At 49.9% G+C, this 15481-nt stretch overlaps 2 protein-coding genes across 2 annotated transcripts; both read left to right on the forward strand.

The window, feature by feature from the left end:
- Positions 1-2820: 2820 nt before the first annotated feature.
- On the forward strand, positions 2821-6995 carry PFDN5 (prefoldin subunit 5). Its single transcript, NM_001261627.1, has 6 exons — positions 2821-2904; positions 3105-3207; positions 3510-3541; positions 5071-5145; positions 5266-5371; positions 6816-6995. The coding sequence occupies exons 1-6, from the start codon at positions 2833-2835 to the stop codon at positions 6890-6892; spliced, it is 465 nt and encodes a 154-aa protein (NP_001248556.1). The 5' UTR covers positions 2821-2832; the 3' UTR covers positions 6893-6995.
- A 234-nt stretch (positions 6996-7229) lies between these two features.
- MYG1 (MYG1 exonuclease) lies at positions 7230-15379 on the forward strand. The gene is given in 7 exon segments (NM_001194260.2): positions 7230-7499; positions 7696-7808; positions 11481-11640; positions 14043-14195; positions 14332-14454; positions 14873-15054; positions 15164-15379. Coding segments are annotated over 7 exon segments (1131 nt in total). The 5' UTR covers positions 7230-7283; the 3' UTR covers positions 15348-15379.
- Positions 15380-15481: the final 102 nt, after the last annotated feature.

A 15481-nucleotide genomic window follows, 5' to 3' on the forward strand; every position in this document is an offset into this window, starting at 1 on the left:
GAGAACATTTAAAGACATGTCATGACTGCCCCCCTTCCTGCTATGTGGTACTGTAAGCTGACAGGAACAGCTTATAGGAGATCAAGTTTGAGTGCCTAGGGAAGAAAGACAAAGACACAGGACAAAGCCTGCTGGGCCTGGCTGGACCTCAGCAGACAAATCTGGAGGAGAAAGGGGCATCAAAATTCTAAGTAGAGACAGGCCCAATGAAGGGTAGTAATAGACCCGTTGAGAGTGTTTTGGCCAGGTACCATCCGTCCATCCTTTCTTCCTGCCTCAGGTATCCTTGGAGTGGCACTAGTGGTTTTTTTTTGTTTTTTTTGAGACAGTCTTGCTCTGTTGCCCAGGCTGGAGTGTAGTGGCACAATCTTGGCTCACTGCAACCTCTGCGTGCCGGGTTCAAGCGATTCTCCTGCTTCAGCCTCCCGAGTAGCTGGGACTACAGGCACATGCCACCACGTCCCACTAATTTTTGTATTTTTAGTAGAGGCAGGGTTTCACCATATTGGCCAGGCTGGTCTCAAACTCCTGACCTTGTGATCCGCCCTTCTCAGCCTTCCAAAAGTGCTGGGATTACAGGCGTGAGTCACCGTGCCCAGCCATGGCACTAGTTTTAATGCCTCAGTTGCCCTGCCTCCCTCCTAAGTAGATGTTAAAGGCTACTGCTGTCTGCCCATGTACACATGTTACACTTACCAATGCGTAACTTTAGCAGTAGAGTCTGTGGATCTGTGGAGTTCTAGTGTGGTTTTTCTCTCCAGTTGTTAAGCTCAAGGGAAGCAAATGTCTTACTCTCACGTATTCCTCACATATAGCACATGGTAAAACTTTTTTTTTTTTTTTTTTTGAGACAGTCTGGCTCTGTTGCCCAGGCTGGAGTGCAGTGGCGCATCTCAGCTCACTGCAAGCTCCGCCTCCCGGGTTCACGCCATTCTGCCTCAGCCTCCCCAGTAGCTGGGACTACAGGCGCTCGCCACCATGCCTAGCTAATTTTTTGTATTTTTATTAGAGATGGGGTTTCACCATGTTAGCCAGGATGGTCTCGATCTCCTGACCTCGTGATCTGCCTGCCTCGGCCTCCCAAAGTGCTGGGATTACAGGCGTGAGCCACTGTGCCAGGTCTTTTTTTTTTTTTTAGAGACAGAGTCTAGCTCTGTTGCTAGAGTGCACAATCACAGCCTACTACAGCCTCCAACTCTCCAGCTCAAGCAATCCTCCCACCTCAGCCTCCCGTGTAGCTAGGACTACAGGCATATGCCACCAGCCCGGCTAATTTTTGTATTTTTTGTTGAGACGGGGTGTCGCCATGTTGCCCAGGCTGGCCTCAAACTCCTGGGCTCAAGTGATCTGCCCTTCTCGGCCTCCCAAAGTGCTGGGATTGCAGGAATGAGCCACCATGCCTGGCCAAAACATTTTATTGATTAATTTGTGCTCTATGTGTTGACAATGGTGCTTCCTTGCTGTTCTCCCACCAACTCACTGGCAACGGGTTATAAACCCTTTTTCAGATCCTACTAGGTGTCAGCCTACTTCCGGCTGGGGGAAGATGGTCATAGCCAGAGGGGAAGAATTAGTTCAGTGATGAGAACATGGTTGGTTCCTGCCTTCAACAAGCTTTCAATCTAATGCCTGATTTTTTTTTTTTTTTTTGAGACGGAGTCATGCTCTGTCGCCCAGGCTGGAGTGCAGTGGCCGGATCTCAGCTCACTGCAAGCTCCGCCTCCCGGGTACACGCCATTCTCCTGCCTCAGCCTCCCAAGTAGCTGGGACTACAGGCGCCCGCCACTTCGCCCGGCTAGTTTTTTGTATTTTTTAGTAGAGACGGGGTTTCACCGTGTTAGCCAGGATGGTCTCGATCTCCTGACCTCATGATCCGCCCGTCTCGGCCTCCCAAAGTGCTGGGATTACAGGCTTGAGCCACCGCGCCCGGCCATGCCTGATTTTTTTCAAGAACAATTCAGAACGGTCTGACAAGGGATTTTTTTGTTGTTGTTATTTGTTTTTTTTTCCCTGCCTTTCGGCCTCAGAGGCCATCTGGGAAAAATAGTTTAGAATTTCCCTGCCATGGCCGGGCGCGGTGGCTCAAGCCTGTAATCCCAGCACTTTGGGAGGCCGAGACGGGCGGATCACTAGGTCAGGAGATCGAGACCATCCTGGCGAACACGGTGAAACCCCATCTCTACTAAAAAATACAAAAAACTAGCCGGGCGAGGCGGCGGGCGCCTGTAGTCCCAGCTACTCGGGAGGCTGAGGCAGGAGAATGGCGTAAACCCGGGGGGCGGAGCTTGCAGTGAGCTGAGATCCGGCCACTGCACTCCAGCCCGGGCGACAGAGCCAGACTCCGTCTCAAAAAAAAAAATAAAATAAAATATAAAGAATTTCCCTGCTGTGCGGGGAGGAATATTTGAAATCGGACCTGGCGGGGTACCAGCAGGCAGCACAAGCAGGTGGGGTAGAGAGGGGCAGGACGAGGCCCCAGGAGCCGTCACCATAGCAACCCAGCCTGCTATCTAGTAGCTTATACCACCCACGTGGAGTAGCATACACTACTTTGTAATATCGTGGTTGTATCGTGAGAACTTTAAGATTTTGCAGTTCCCTATGGGCAGGAGTCCTGTTTGCTGCTACTTTACTGTACTAGGCTTAGAATATTTTATGAAAATAACTGACAGATCAGCCTCTGAGAAATTCAAGCCCCTCCTTCCCTTCCGGGACGGAGGATCATAGAGCTGTATGGCGCAGCGAGGCCTCCTGGCGCCATCGAGACGCGCAGAGGACGGCTAGAGCGTTGCTCGCCGAGGGACTTCCTCTTCGTTAGTCCTCCTTCCCAACATGGCGCAGTCTATTAACATCACGGAGCTGAATCTGCCGCAGCTAGAAATGCTCAAGAACCAGCTGGACCAGGTAGTGACGGGCCCCATAGGCACCTCTTTCCCGCTCTACATCCCCCCTGCCCACGCGTACTTCCTTGCGCCCGGTCCCAAGTTGGGAGCCTACCTTGCCCAGGCGAAACCTCTATCCGGTCCCAGGACCCGCCCCCTCCCCGGCCGCTCTCCCTTTTCCCCATAGCCCTCTCATTGACCCGCTATACCCGTTCTCTGTAGGAAGTGGAGTTCTTGTCCACGTCCATTGCCCAGCTCAAAGTGGTACAGACCAAGTATGTGGAAGCCAAGGACTGTCTGAACGTGCTGAACAAGAGCAACGAGGGTATGGGGTAGGGGGGTGAGGGCAACCTAAAGTGGCAAGCCTGCTTCTCTCGTCCCACCTCCTAATCCAGTTTTTCTTACCTGAAACGAGAAAATCCATTACATATCGTATACCGCTTCATGAACCCTTTGCATGTTGCCTACCTAGAATTGAAATGTACAGGACGTTCCTCTGCTTCTATTGCCCCTGTTTCCGTTCTTTTCACACTGTCTGTGGGTGCTGTGCCCTCTTGGAACTCTCTTTAACGTCTTACATTGGAGCCACTAACCTTCCCCAGGTGTTTGTCTTCATTGCTTTCACAGGGAAAGAATTACTTGTCCCACTGACGAGTTCTGTATCCTTTCCACAGGAACGGCTACCTGCTGCCTTCTCCCTTTCTCCCTCACTCCTCCAAAAAGCAGGGAGGGGGATTGTTTTGATTACTTCAGTACTTCAGATTATCCTCTCCCCACAATGATTTTGATAACACCCTTTTTTTTTTTTAAAGACGGAATCTTGCTCTGTCGCCCAGACTGGAGTGCAGTGGTGCGATCTCGGCTCACTGTAACCTCCGCCTCCTGGGTTCAAGAGATTCTTCTGCCTCAGTCTCCTGAGTAGCTGGGACCGCAGGCACGCGCCACCACGACTGGCTAATTTTTGTATTATTAGTAGAGATGGAGTTTCACCATATTGGCCAGGCTAGTCTCGAACTCCTGACCTCGTGATCTGCCTGCCTTGGCCTCCCAAAGTGCTAGGATTACAGGCGTGAGCCACTGCCCCCGGCCAAGAGTACTCTTATTACACACTTTGTAGCTCTTTTATCTAACTTCACACCAACATCCAGCTAATGCCTTGTGAACACCAAGGAGTATGTATAGTTGAGATGTAATATTTCCCTTTGCTATTTGAGAACATTAATATGGAGATAAAGCTGGTGGTTTACACTTTGCTAATATCTTAGAAGATACAGGTAATAGACAAAAATAGGAGGATATAGGAACAGGGAGGTTGGCTCTGTTAATTGTGGCTCATTTCTAAACTGTCACTAAGAAACCTGGATTGTGTCCACTTGTTCAGTGTTTTACTTGAATGAACAAGTTATGGCAGTAGGGCACCTTTAATCTGTAGTCTGAGAACTGACAGGCTAAAAGGAGCACAGGAATAGTAGTGTAGTAGGGAATGGTTAAAAAAAAAAATTAGCCAGGCACGGTTGCTCACGCCTGTAATCCCCAGCACTTTGGGAGCCAAGGCTGGCAGATCACCTGAGGTCAGGAGTTCAAGATCAGTCTGGCCAACATGGTGAATCCCCGTCTCTACTAAATATACAAAAATTAGCCGGGCGTGGTGGCACACACTTGTGATCCCAACCACTCCGGAGGCTGAGACAGAAGAATCACTTTAACCCGGGAGGCGGAGGTTGCAGTGAGCCAATAGCGCGCCACTGCACTCCAGCCTGGGCAACAGAGCGAGACTCTGTCTCAACAAACAAACAAAAAAAGAACTTCGGTAGGAATTATCTACTTCATGATTGAGGGTGTTAAGGGAAATGAGGCTGGCTTTCCACTTGTAGTACTCTACAACAGTAGGAAAACATTATATCTAGTCTTTCTGATGGGGCTAATGAGAAGAATTGCAAGAACTGCTTAGAGGGTGAGAGATGGGATGAGGCAGAACAAAAGGGTGTTCCAGCATACATCATTTTCTCCTTAAAGAACCAACTTCTCAGTCTTCTTTCCATTTGGAGTTATTGTTCTAAGGCCTCCAGATTATTCAGTCCTTATGCCTTGAAGCTTTTTGGAAAAGGGTCTTTGGAGGCCAAGCAGGCTGGCTGGCGGAATCATGGCTCATGCTGGGCTAGTTTTTGCCTTAATACTTGCTTCTCAGATGTATGTCCCTGGGAAGCTGCATGATGTGGAACATGTGCTCATCGATGTGGGAACTGGGTACTATGTAGAGAAGGTGAGTGAGAGCATGTGGATGCCCCTCTGAACAGGGAAGGGAAATTTAGGGGAAGTTCTAGAGTGCAACATGGCCAGAGGGAGTCTCCTTTTAGCCCCTCATTCACCTCTGATCTTGTAGACAGCTGAGGATGCCAAGGACTTTTTCAAGAGGAAGATAGATTTTCTAACCAAACAGATGGAGAAAATCCAACCAGCTCTTCAGGAAAAGCACGCCATGAAACAGGGTAAGTTTTTCCTGGGGCACCTCTTGACCCTGTCTATCTCCATGATAAAGAACGTGGATTGCAGAGTGAACCACGGGGGTGTCCCCTTTGCTGGAGTAAAACTACGTCTTAGTTTCTCTTTGGAATCTTTAGAATCTGTGTATTGCATAATCACTATCTGTAGATTCCTGGGTTGAGTGTTTGAGAAATTTAGAGGAAGGAAATCATTTTTGTGCTTTGGTGGAGCTCCTTTTTAATGAGGATGGAATGGGGGAATGAGATGAACACACAGGAAGGAATCATGATCCAAATGAACTAAATACCAGCAATTATAACCCTGACCGCACATGAGAATCACTCAGGAAGTTTAAAAAGAAAGCCTGGGTCCATGCCAGATTGACTAAATCAACTTGGAAGTCAAGGGAAGGGAAGTTGTACCAAGGTATGTTTTTTTGTTTTAAAAAAGCTCCCCTCTGTTACAATCAGGATTCAGAACCAGTGTTCCGAAGGTAAAAATCTTTCCACATTATAGTTTTCTGATTATGTCAGACTCATTTAATACCAAGTGTGTTCGTTTTTATATATCTGATTAGCAGGGTTTTTTTTTCCCCGAGACAGTCTCATTCTCACCACACCCAGCTGTGGTTAACATATTGATTGATGCATTGTAGACCCTAAATTTGTGTTAGCGACCCCACAGTGGATCACTGAGTTAAAGTTTTATTAACAGTGCCAGACACGGTGGCTGACGCCTGTAATCCCAGCGCTTTGGGAAGCCGAGGCAGGTGGATCACCTGAGGTCAGGAGTTCAAGACCAGCCTGGCCACCATGGTGAAACCCCGTCTCTACTAAAAATACGAAGTTAACCTGGGCATGGTGGTGCATGCCTGTAATCTCAGCTATTCGGGAGGATGAGGCAGGAGAATCGCTTGAACCCCGGAGGCAGAGGTTGCAGTGAGCCAAGGTCGTGCCACTGCACTCCAGCCTGTTTGACAAGAGCAAGATTCCATCTCAAAAAAACAAAAAAGTTGGCTAGGCACGGTGGCTCAAGCCTGTAATCCCAGCACTTTGGGAGGCTGAGATGGGCGGATCATGAGGTCAGGAGATCGAGACCATCATGGCCAACATGGTGAAACCCCGTCTCTACTAAGAAAATACAAAAAAACTAGCCGGTCAAGGTGGCGGGCGCCTGTAGTCCCAGCTACTTGGGAGGCTGAGGCAGGAGAATGGCGTGAACCTGGGAGGCGGAGCTTGCAGTGAGCTGAGATCTGGCCACTGCACTCCAGCCTGGGTGACAGAGCGAGACTCCGTCTCAAAAAAAAAAAAAAAACAAAACAAAAAAAAAAACGTTTTATTAACAAACTGTAGTTAGTTGTCCACCTGTCCTTAAACTTGCCTATAACTTCTCCTTAACTCTAGGTTCTCCTTTTTGCTCCTAACCTTTGACGCTTCTTTTTTTCCACAGCTGTCATGGAAATGATGAGTCAGAAGATTCAGCAGCTGACAGCCCTGGGAGCAGCTCAGGCTACTGCTAAGGCCTGAGAGTTTTTGCACAAATGGGGCAGAGGGACACGGCTTTGGGCATGGCTTCCTGGTGCTGGGAAGGGTCTTGTGTTTAATGCCAATAAATGTGCCAGCTGGGCAGAATGTTGGTCTTTTCTTGGATTAAGCAAGGGACTGGTGATGAGATGGGGGGGTGGTCGAGAGTGTGGGCCCCGCCCCAGAGCCTGATGCACAGGGTTGATGCGGTGCTCCTCCTGAAGGCTCCACCGCAGGGCCCTTTGACCAGCTGGAAGAAATCCTAGGCTGGGAGTGAGCTGCTGCTCACTCTGCGGAGCTGGTTGCCAAGGCAACGGTTGGCAAGCGGAAGTGGAGCTCCGCTGGCGCTTTCCCTTCCGGGTCGGCCCTCCTGCCTCCCTACCGGGAGAGTCTTATGGGATACCGCTTCCTGCGCGGTCTTTTAACGCTGCTGCTGCTGCCGCCACCTGTGTATACCCGGCACCGCATGCTCGGCCCAGAGTCCGTCCCGCCCCCAAAACGACCCCGCAGCAAACTCATGGCATCGCCCCGAATCGGGACGCACAATGGCACCTTCCACTGCGACGAGGCACTGGCATGCGCACTGCTTCGCCTCCTGCCGGAGTACCGGGTACAGTCCGCGAAAAGTGACCCTGACACTGCGTGCATGCATGCCTCCAGGGTGGATGGCATTCCGCTGACAGGGTCCCTCCGATAGCGCGGGGCATCCCAAGCACCCTTCCTACCCGCCCTGTCTCCCTGAAGTCCAGCTTTAATCTCCTACCCGGCGACCTCTGGCAGCCCCTTCACCCCTGTGTACCTCGCAGGATGCAGAGATTGTGCGGACCCGGGATCCCGAAAAACTCGCTTCCTGTGACATCGTGGTGGACGTGGGGGGTGAGTACGACCCTCGGAGACACCGATATGACCATCACCAGAGGTAGGTTCTCAGATACCATTTATTTAACTTCCTTGACCTCAGCTTTCCTCTGTGCTCCAATTCAGCCATCCACTGCAGTGGTCCGCGTCAGCGAAAATAACTGCCTCATTGTTGAAATCAAACTCCCACTAGGACTACACCATCCTTCCGCCCTGCCTGTTCTTCACCCATCTCCTTGGCCTGGGACCTCCCTTGGTTCTCAGGGAGTCCCTCAGGCCCCTTATCTCATCTCCTTCCTTAGCCAAGGCTTTTTTCCCACCAGCGACTTCATCACCCTGAAGGGATGGCCTGCCCCGCCCCACCTGTGGGCGTTTCTTGTCAGATGGAACCAGAGACTTGAGAAAAGAAATGAGACACAGAGACAAAGTATAGAGAAAGAAAAAGTGGGCCCAGGAGACCAGCGCTCAGCATACAGGGGACCCGCGCCGGCACGGGTCTCTGAGTTCCCTCAGTATTTATTGATCATTATCTTTACTATCTTTTAGAAAAAGGAGAAGTGGCAGGACAATAGGGTCATAGTAGGGAGAAGGTCAGCAGAAAGACATATGAATAAAGATCTCTATGACATGTATAAGTTTAAGGAAAAGTACTGTGCCTTGACGTGCATATGCAAACATCTCCATAAACATTTTCAGTGCATAAAGAGCAGCATTGCGGCTAGCACGTCCCACCTCCAGCCCTAGTCCCACTGCCAGCCCTAAAACAGTTTTCTCCTATCTCAGTAAATAGACTATCACATGGGGAGAAACCTTGGACAATACCTAGCTTTCCTAGGCAGAGGTCCCTGTGGCTTTCCGCAGTGTTTGTGTCCGTGGGTACTTGAGATTAGAGAATGGTGATGACTTTTGACAAGCATACTGCCTTCAGGCACTGGTTTAACAAAGTACATGCTGCACAGCCCCAAATCCATTAAACCTTGAGTCACCACAGCACAAGTCTCTGTAAGGACAGGGTTGGGGGTAGGGTTACAGATTAACAGCATCTCAAGGCAGAAGAATTTTTCTTAGTACAGAACAAAATGGAGTCTCTTATGTCTACTTCTTTTTTTTTTTTTTTTTTTGAGACAGAGTCTCGCTCTGTCACCCAGGCTGGAGTGCAGTGGCCGGATCTTAGCTCACTGCAAGCTCCGCCTCCCGGGTTTACGCCATTCTCCTGCCTCAGCCTCCTGAGTAGTTGGGACTACAGGCGCCCGCCACCTCGCGCGGCTAGTTTTTTTTTTTTTTTTTTTTTTTTGTATTTTTTAGTAGAGACGGGGTTTCACCGTGTTAGCCAGGATGGTCTCGATCTCCTGACCTCGTGGTCCGCCCGTCTCGGCCTCCCAAAGTGCTGGAATTACAGGCTTGAGCCACCGCACCCGGAGTATGTCTACTTCTTTCTACATAGACACAGTAACAGTCTGATCTCTTTTCCCCACATCACCCCAACTAAATAAACCCATCTGTGATTAATCCATTCTGGTGCCCTTGCTGCTGCACCTAACTGCTGGGCCCACATGATTGTGGCAGTTCATGACAGTTCAGATGTGTGAGGTGTTCTACTTCATCTACACCCTTCCAAAGGGAAATCCTTCTTGCTCAAGGGTAGCCCATTCCAATCCTTTTCTTCCCCGTGAAGCCTCTACAGCATCAAACTGATCGTCCCTGCCTCTTCGCAAAAGAAGTTGAGCATTTCCGCAGTCTCCCACCTCAAACATCCTCAGCTCCCTCCTACCAGTTAAGGGAAATTTCTTCCCTTCTGTTGGAGGTTAATCCTCTGTCCTGTTTCCAGTCTATTACTTTCCTCTGGGATTCCTTTTTCTTTTTTTCTTTTTTTTTTTTTTGACACGGAGTCCCCCTCTGTCATTGAAGCTGGAGTGCAGTGGAACGATCTCGGCTCACTGTAACCTCTGTCTTCCAGGTTCAAGCAATTCAACTGTCTCAGCCTCCTGAGTAGCTGGGACTACAGGCGCCCACCACCACACCCGGCTAATTTTTGTATTTTTAGTAGAGACGGGGTTTCACCATATTGGCCAGACTGGTCTCGCATTCCTGGCCTTGTGATCCACCCCCTCTCGGCCTTCCAAAGTGCTGGGATTACAGGTGTGAGCCACCGTCAGCCTATCCTCTGGGATGTCCTGTCACAGTTCCACTAGTGTCTCTGCCTCTCCTTCTCTACAGCCTAAAACTCTTCTCAAGTGTCTTCTATCTTGAAAAGAAACAAAGGTATAAAAACAAAACCCTTCTTCAATTATACCACACCACAAAAAGTAATTATCTTGGAGAGAGGGATTATGATGTTTTAAGTCTCTCTCCTTTTTTCTTTTTTTAGCATACATATTTTGTGTTTTTTTTGTTTTTTTGAGACAGAGTCTCGCTCTGTCGCCCAGACTGGAGTGCAGTGGCACGATCTCAGCTCACTGCAAGCTCCGCCTCCCGGGTTCACGCCATTCTCCTGCCTCAGCCTCCGGAGTAGCTGGAACTACAGGCGTGTGCCACATGTCCGGCTAATTTTTGTGTTCTTAGTAGAGACAGAGTTTCACCATGTTGGCCAGCCTGGTCTCAAACTGCTGACCTCAAGCAATCACCTGTCTTGGCTTCCCAAAGTGTTGGGATTACAGGTGTGAGCCACTGAGTCCAGCCTGTATTTACTCAAGATTTAATAATAAAAGTCAGTTAACAAATGGAGCTCCCTAGGTAATTCTGAGATGGACTGGTATTTAGAAATCACGGCTGTAGTTTCTACTTCCCTAACATCTGTTATATCTTTTCTCTATTTTCTGCCCCACTGCTGTTCAAATTCTTGCCTTCTTTATTCACCTGACCATTGCTGGTAATCTTGCATCTGTTCTCCATGCTGGCTGGTGCAATGCTCTAACATGCACCTGCCTGCTTAAAATCCCTCAGTGACTTCGATTACCCACAGATAAAGTCCAGTGGTCTGGCCCTGCCTGCCCTTCCAGCTTTTTCTTTTGCCATTCACGTCTCACACCTGAGCTGCCTTTCCTGAAGTTCTATCAAGAGACTTGTGTCTCAGCCATCATTCATGTTGTTCCCTCTACTTGGAATGCTTTTCCTCTTTTACGCCTTGTCTATCTGGTGGACACCCACTAATTCATCTTTCAGAACTGACCTGAAGGCTCTCCTCTGAACCCTTTCCTCATCCCTTCCTTCCTTTCCCTCGTCTTGTCTAGTGAGAGTACTCGGGGGGTTGTGTTTGTCGGCCTCCGGCAGATGAATCTAAAGGCGAGGACAGTGTCTTGGTTTTTTTTTGAGACGGAGTCTTGCTTTGTCGCCCAGACTGGAGTGCAGTGGCCGGATCTCAGCTCACTGCAAGCTCCGCCTCCCGGGTTTACGCCATTCTCCTGCCTCAGCCTCCCAAGTAGCTGGGACTACAGGCGCCCACCACCTCGCCCGGCTAGTTTTTTTGTATTTTTTTAGTAGAGATGGGGTTTCACCGTGTTAGCCAGGATGGTCTCGATCTCCTGACCTCGTGGTCCGCCCGTCTCGGCCTCCCAAAGTGCTGGGATTACAGGCTTGAGCCACCACGCCAGGCCAGTGTCTTGGTTTTTTATCCTTAATGTCTAATAAAACATAAAATGTGGCAGATAGGAAGCATTGAATTAACCATTGAATGAATGCATGGAGAGTCTAGCCAAGGTGCCTCACCTCAGCCCCACCTCCCTATGCTCCTCAGGTCTTTTACAGAGACCATGAGCTCCCTGTCCCCTGGGAAGCCGTGGCAGACCAAGCTGAGCAGTGCGGGACTCATCTATCTGCACTTCGGGCACAAGCTGCTGGCCCAGTTGCTGGGCACTAGTGAAGAGGACAGCATGGTGGGCACCCTCTATGACAAGGTGGGGACCTGAGGACAGAGATGCCCCCCACATGCATTTCCGGCAGACCACCTGGGAGCAGTGCTCACACAGCACTCAGCACTGGGCCTTGGGGCAGGGTTCCTGGCCTATAGCAGGCCCAACACTCATCCTCTCCCTCAGTCAGGCTCATCTCACAAGGGCATGGTGATACCTCCCCTGCCTACATCCTGGGGTGGTTGTGAGAAGTGGGTGCTGTAATATATGGAAAAAGGCTTTGAAAACCATAAAGCAGCATGACCCCGTCTTTTTCTTGACAAACACAAACAGCAATTGCTCAGCACCTTTGGGTAAACAGAGGGGAGACTGCTTATATGTAGAAGCAGATGGCTCAGAGGTTCTGGCTGCCCTGAAGGTTGAGGGAAGCGTATATTAGGCACTCCTGTAATTCACTAGTGGCACATATATTGGGAAGCTCAGCTGGGAAGAGTTGTATTATGAAACTGTCTTTGGATTCCACCAGTGTCCCCTGCAAGCAGCTTCCTGCTGTTGGGGAGGAATATGGCTAGTGGCCCTGGCATGCAAGTCAGGTCTCACATTACTGAGGACAGACACTTACTTGTTTATAAGTCAAAGCTTAGGTTCAGTCAGCTGTATTTCTTGCAGGTAGGCTGTTGAGTTCAGTTTTCAGTTTTAGCTTGCCCATCTTCTGCCCTCTGTAACTACAGAATTTTTGGAATATCAAGATTTTAGACTGCCTGGGTCAGTTTTCCCTTCCACTGCTGAAGGGTTTCTAAACAACTGACAATTTTTTTTTTTTTTTTTTTTTTTTTGAGACAGGGTCTTGCTCTGTCATCCAGTCTGGAGTGCAGTGGCACAATCTCAGCTCACTGCAACCTCTGTCTCCTGGGTTCAAGCAATTCTGCCTCAGCCTCCTGAGTAGCTGGGATTATAGGCGCCTGCCACCACGCCTGGCTAATTTTTGTATTTTTAGTAGAGGCGGGGTTTCACCATGTTAGCCAGGCTGGTCTCGAACTCCTGACCTCAAGTAACCCACCCGCTTTCGCCTCCTAAAGTGCTGGGATTACAGGTGTGAGCCACTGCGCCTGGCCCTAACAAGTGACTAAATTTAACCTGTGTTTATTTATTTATTTATTTTATTTATATATTTTTTTGAGACGGAGTCTCGCTCTGTCGCCCAGGCTGGAGTGCAGTGGCCGGATGTCGGCTCACTGCAAACTCCGCTTCCTGGGGTTACGCCATTCTCGTGCCTCAGTCTCCTGAGTAGCTGGGACTACAGGCACCCGCCACCTCGCCCGGCTAGTTTTTTGTATTTTTTAATAGAGACGGGGTTTCACCATGTTAGCCAGGGATGGTCTTGATCTCCTGACCTCGTGATCCGCCTGCCTCGGCCTCCCAAAGTGCTGGGATTACAGGCGTGAGCCACTGCGCCCGGCCTATGTATTTATTTTTGAGAGACTGTTGCCCAGGTTGGAGTCCAATGGTGCCATCATGGCTTGCTGCTGCTTTGAACTCCTAGGCTCAAGCAATCTTCCCACCTCAGCCCCCCAAGTAGCTGAGACTCTAGGTGCATGCCACCATGCCTGGCTAATGATATGTCTTAATTTTTTGTAGAGAGGGTCTTGCTACGTTGCCCAGGCTGGACTCAAACTCCTGGGCTCAAGTGATCCTCCCACCTAAGCCTAAACCCATGTTTTAACTGAGCATCAGGTTGGGGTCCAAACCAAGAAGTGCTGGGCATAGAAGTTACTTTCTCAGTGCTCTGAGAGTAGCACTTTTCTACATACCACAGGTGTAGTGTTATGGAGGCCTATTTTGTCGGGCAATTTTGCATAAAGTTTCTGCCCCGAGACTCTTGAGGCATTATCCTACCATTTATTCAGACCCAGGAGACAACTGCTGATGTCATGTGGCACATTATGGGCTTCCCTGGAACCCTAACCCAGCAACCAGCTTTTGGTGTCTAATCTCAGACTCATTTTCTCCCTCTTGACTTGTGTTCTCAACCAGAGCCCCTCCTGCACCTCATTAACCATGTCACTGAATACCTACTCACCCCACCTGGAGACTTACCAGCCTTCAACCACAGGGACCCACTCCCACAGAGACCCTCTAGCACCTGGAAGACCCTCTTCCTTGTTCAAAAGTTAGCAGTCCCCTCCCCACACGTGTTGGCTTTGGTTTGGGCTTTGTGCAGCAGAATGAGCATGGATTAGAAACCAGGTGATCTGAATTCCAGTCACAGCACAGTGAGACTCCTGAGCTTCAGCAAGCTGCTGAACTTGCCAGTTCTCCCTTTTCTCATCCAGTTATGTTGAGAGATCCTCACAGGGCTGAGTGTGTATGAACATACTTTGAATCATGTTAAGACTTCACATAAATAGTAGGTAGCCTCAAGAAAGTTTCCCCTGCTGCTGCCTTAGATGTATGAGAACTTTGTGGAGGAGGTGGATGCCGTGGACAATGGGATCTCCCAGTGGGCAGAGGGGGAGCCTCGATATGCACTGACCACTACCCTGAGTGCACGAGTTGCTCGACTTAATCCTACCTGGAACCAGCCTGACCAAGACACTGAGGTAAGGTGGCGTGGGAGGAAACCCTGAGACCTGTAAGAACCTTGGGCGGGGGGAAATGGGAGCATTTATTCCTCCTAAGCCCTAGCAAATTCCAAGTTTGCGCCAGCACCCTGGTTCTGATTCTCATCATTCCCAGGCAGGGTTCAAGCGTGCAATGGATCTGGTTCAAGAGGAGTTTCTGCAGAGATTAGATTTCTACCAACACAGCTGGCTGCCAGCCCGGGCCTTGGTGGAAGAGGCCCTTGCCCAGCGATTCCAGGTATAGGCCTTGGAGGAGGCATTGTGGCTTGGGGATTACTGACTGCCAATCAACAGGTGCTCCTGCTTCTACCCTAAACCCTAAACATTTTCTTTTTTTTTTTTTTTTTTGAGATGGGATCTCTCTCTCTCTGTCACCCAGGCTGGAGTGCAGTGGCAGACAACCTCAACCTCCTGGGCTCGAGCAATCCTCCCACCTCAGCCTCCTGAGTAGCTGGGACTACAGGCACATGCCACCTCACCCAGCTGATTTTTGTATTTTTTGTAGAGACAGGGTCTCACTTTGTTGCCTAGGCTTGTCTCAAATTCCTGAGCTCAATTGATCCTCCCACCTCAGCCTGCCAAAGTGTTGTGACTACAGGCATGATCATCATGCCCAGCCTACCTTAAACCTTTTAGCTATCCTCTCCCTCTTTCAGGTGGACCCAAGTGGGGAGATTGTGGAACTGGCGAAAGGTGGATGTCCCTGGAAGGAGCATCTCTACCACCTGGAATCTGGGCTGTCCCCTCCAGTGGCCATCATCTTTGTTATCTACACTGACCAGGCTGGACAGTGGCGAGTACAGTCTGTGCCCAAGGAGCCCCACTCATTCCAAAGCCGGTGAGCCCTAGGGAACCACCCTACTGACCTTCAGGCCTGTCTCAGCCTTGTTAAGAGAAGGCTGCCAATTCTGACCTCTGCTCTGCTCCCTCTTTCTGCCCGCTTGTAGGCTGCCCCTACCAGAGCCATGGCGGGGTCTTCGGGACGAGGCCCTGGACCAGGTCAGTGGGATCCCTGGCTGCATCTTCGTCCATGCAAGTGGCTTCATTGGCGGTCACCGCACCCGAGAGGGTGCCTTGAACATGGCCCGTGCCACATTGGCCCAGCGCTCATACCTCCCACAAATGTCCTAGTGTAATAAAACCTTCCACCTCATACTGACCCAGTCCTTGACTCATTCTTGCCCTACACCATTCTGGAAACTTGTGAAAAGTGAAACAACTATTTATATGTAAGACCCTGTGTTAGATATATTTTCTTCACAGTA

Source organism: Macaca mulatta, chromosome 11 (genome assembly GCF_049350105.2).
Source record: "Macaca mulatta isolate MMU2019108-1 chromosome 11, T2T-MMU8v2.0, whole genome shotgun sequence".
Taxonomy (NCBI): Eukaryota; Metazoa; Chordata; class Mammalia; order Primates; family Cercopithecidae; genus Macaca; species Macaca mulatta.

What these genes read in the sequence shown, in the direction of transcription:
- PFDN5 (NM_001261627.1), top strand. Translation starts at nt 2,833, where the DNA reads ATGGCGCAGTCTATTAACATCACGGAGCTGAATCTGCCGCAGCTAGAA. An exon ending in TTGTCCCACTGACGAGTTCT is followed by an intron (nt 3,542 to 5,070) that starts GTATCCTTTCCA and finishes CTTGCTTCTCAG; the next exon opens with ATGTATGTCCCTGGGAAGCT. An exon ending in CTGGGTACTATGTAGAGAAG is followed by an intron (nt 5,146 to 5,265) that starts GTGAGTGAGAGC and finishes CTGATCTTGTAG; the next exon opens with ACAGCTGAGGATGCCAAGGA.